General features: G+C 33.4%; 1 protein-coding gene across 1 annotated transcript; it reads right to left on the bottom strand.

Moving 5' to 3' along the window:
- Nucleotides 1-29: 29 nt before the first annotated feature.
- Nucleotides 30-1,495, bottom strand: LOC125503031 (4-pyridoxate dehydrogenase-like; the record flags this gene model as incomplete). The annotated part of the gene is given in 3 exon segments (XM_048662762.1): nucleotides 30-305; nucleotides 901-1,240; nucleotides 1,301-1,495. Coding segments are annotated over 3 exon segments (760 nt in total), but the record flags the coding sequence as incomplete, so codon positions are not given.
- Nucleotides 1,496-3,259: the final 1,764 nt, after the last annotated feature.

Here is a 3,259-nt window from a genome sequence, read left to right as displayed (position 1 = left end):
AAAAAGTACTAGGCAATAATGATAATTTGTTGAATCGATTTAGCTTTATTGAATAGATTATACATTCCAGTTTATTGAAATTAAATTGCCGTATTGTTAACATAGCCATAGTCTGCCTTAATTAAATCAGCAGCCTTTTCAGCTATCATGACTACAGCGGCCGTTGTATGTCCAGACACTGTGGTCGGCATAATTCCAGCGTCGACCACTCTTAGTTGATCGATTCCATGCACTTTTAGCTCGGAACTCACTACAGAGGTAGATGTATTTGTTCCCATAGCGGTTGTACCCACCGGATGAAGAGTCTACATAAGTTACGAAAAAATAATTAAAATATAATTTTTCTAGAAGGCTCTAAGTATTGTTGAAATATAGCAGCAATGTGTGAAAAATGCTGAATTACCCCGCAATATCTGAAATCTGGGATAAATATTGTAAAGGAGTTGATTTCTTTTTGTTAAAGTCGTGATAAATTGCACTCACATTATGCCGGGTCTAGACATAACGCGATGTCAACACAGTCATACCGCGACAGAAGCGCGAGCGACGCGCATTTTTCGAGTATTTCTTCAAATTTTGATTTGGCACCCAATGATTTATAAATCAAAACCAAATTACGTGTTAAATGATTGGCAAAGTAGTCTCAAGAAGAGGTAGCCTTGAAAGGTACATTTGATCCCATTTGGCCAAGTACCATTGAAGGCTTAAAAAAGACAAGAAATTACACACTTCAATACAAAAAGACCGGTTCTTTGATTCCATCCAGTGTGTACTCACCCATTCCTATTATTTAAAGTATATATTGTTTGTTATTCATGGAAATTATGTTCATACACTTATTAGACCAAATTATAGAAATTACTCAATCTTTCAATAGGTATATCTCAACATTATGCTCACCGAAATCGAGTAATACTGCACGGTGCAAAGCCACCAGTCTTTGGACAGTTTATCATAGGCATCATTGCAAACGGGGACATCAATATAGATGGCAGTGGCCCCAAGTCGTTGAAAAGCTGTTGTGTTTTCCAGTTTCAATGCTTCTTGTATTCCGAGATAGAAAACCTCCAAATCTTCATCCTCAGCGAAATAATTCACGTCTATGATTGGGTAATCACTGGGATCGCTGGACTGTAAAGTCACCGTTCCTCGGGAAAGCTGGTGCAGTAAAACCAGTTCTACTGAAAGGTCTGTCGATGCGTTCAACACGTCGTATGGAGATGCGTATTCGTCAGCAAACCTTTAAAAACATCACTGTTAAAATAGCAAATGCAGCCTGATTAATGGTGAAACCACATACAGAGAGCCAATACTCGATGAAACAGATGGTGGCCCTGCAATAAATGCCTCCATGTCTGGAGAGGTGCTAGTGTTTCCTTCAAAGTTGTAAAATGTTATAGCTTGTATGGAACCAGGAGCTGCCAGGGGTCGTTTATTTTCGTTCCATAAATCTAGGTTTTCTTCAAATGTTCCATTATAAAGGGACATGTTAGTCCTAAAAGAAATTCGTTTAAAAATAAATTCCACCTCAGCGATAAAGGTAAGTATATTATATATCGTAGTTTAATAAAAATATATTTTAAGTCTTAGTTAGATATAGATTATAACATGCTTTATTTTATTGACTTTAGCATGTCCGAAATAATTTTAGAATTTTCTGTTTTTGGATGTTGTTTGAAACAGCTTTTAACTTTCTATTGGTTCCGAATCTATAAATGCTAGTTTATTCGTTCAGAATGTCAGACAAGAACTAAAAAAAATGGACGGTAAATAGTGAGCTGAAAATGTCGTCAAACTAGTTCGTTATTTCCAAAATTCACTATAAATTCAACCAGGCATTAATTATAGCGTTACCAATTGGAAATTAATAGAAAAAGGTAAACATCTGAACAACTAGATGACATAATATCAAGAACATCGAAAGAGAAGCTTGTGACCATTCCTTAAAGCTGATGAGTTTTCAGGGTTTTAAGGAAGTGGTATAATATAGCGACCACCTAAAACCCCGATAACTCATCATTGCGACTGACTCATCCAATGCGAAATCATACAGAAAACACGAAATTACATTGGCAATTTAATTTCCTACCATTTTATTGTTTATATTATTATTTTATTGTTATTTATATATTGAAATAGACTAAAAATACATGATAATTTTTGAAAACAGCAAACAAAAGCAAATAATACTTGAATTTTGGATTTCAGTTTGTTGTTAAGAAGTTACTTCAACAAGAACGATTTTTTTCTAATTATGAAGTTTATTTAAAGTTGGGTAAGAAGTACGTCCACATTTCTTGCACGATATTAATGATCACGGAAGTTTGCGGCTAAACCGTTTGATTTTTAAAAAGTATTATTTTATGAATTGTGCGTCGCCTACCGAGCGCACATTTAAAAAATATTTTTGGGTGTCAAAAAACCTTTAAAGGTATCAAAGTTGAGTTTTTTTTAATGGAATGTCCTGTATATTATTGCATTTTTGGATTCGCTGAACAAAATAAGTGTCTGTTTTAATAAAGTTTATAATACCTACATTTTAAGGTTTTTTAAATAATACGAATTTAATCAAAATCTAATCTAATTTTCACGTATCAAATACTTTAGAAGTATGTAAGTTATGTAAGCGTAATTTATACTGGAGTGTAACCCGACATACTATTTTATATCCCAATGATAAAAAATTTACCATGTTATACAGGGTGTCCACTAATTTAAACTAATCAAATAAGAACTTTAAGTGGTTCTAACTTGAATAATTTAAATACAACCCCATATTTTTTAACTTACCAGGAAATGCAATTTTTAGTTACCTATCGAATGGTATTAGGATGTTAATAGCTAACTTTTTGCCTTTTTACAAAATACGTCAAATAGTCGTTCTGTGCACCATTTGGTGTTGTTTAATTTAAGGTTCCAATGTATCTAAGTTGCCTATGCGATTTACACATGTCAAATCATTTATTTTATTTGTCAGTTTAGACTGCAAAGTCTCTTTTTGATAGCTAGAATGGTATTTTTTTTGTAATTGTATACGTGTTGGTCGTTATTTTAATATCATTATTGTGTTGCTAAGTGAAAATGAAGAATTATCCAAGAGACGAGCGAGACTTTAACCTTTGGAGAATGTCACAAAAATTGTTTATTGGTTTCTCGAGTTTAGGCTCAAAAGTTTCCTGAAAGAAATCATCCTAAGCCAACAGTTTTTAAGCGCTTATTACACCAATTTGAGGAAAGTGGGAGTGTCAATTATAAAAAA

Source organism: Dendroctonus ponderosae, unplaced genomic scaffold (assembly GCF_020466585.1).
Source record: "Dendroctonus ponderosae isolate FM_Combo_2020 unplaced genomic scaffold, Dpon_F_20191213v2 Dpon_F_20191213_1117, whole genome shotgun sequence".
NCBI classification, from domain to species: domain Eukaryota; kingdom Metazoa; phylum Arthropoda; class Insecta; order Coleoptera; family Curculionidae; genus Dendroctonus; species Dendroctonus ponderosae.
The sequence above is the reverse complement of the archived record's forward strand: the minus strand, read 5'-3'. Positions and strand labels throughout refer to the sequence as shown.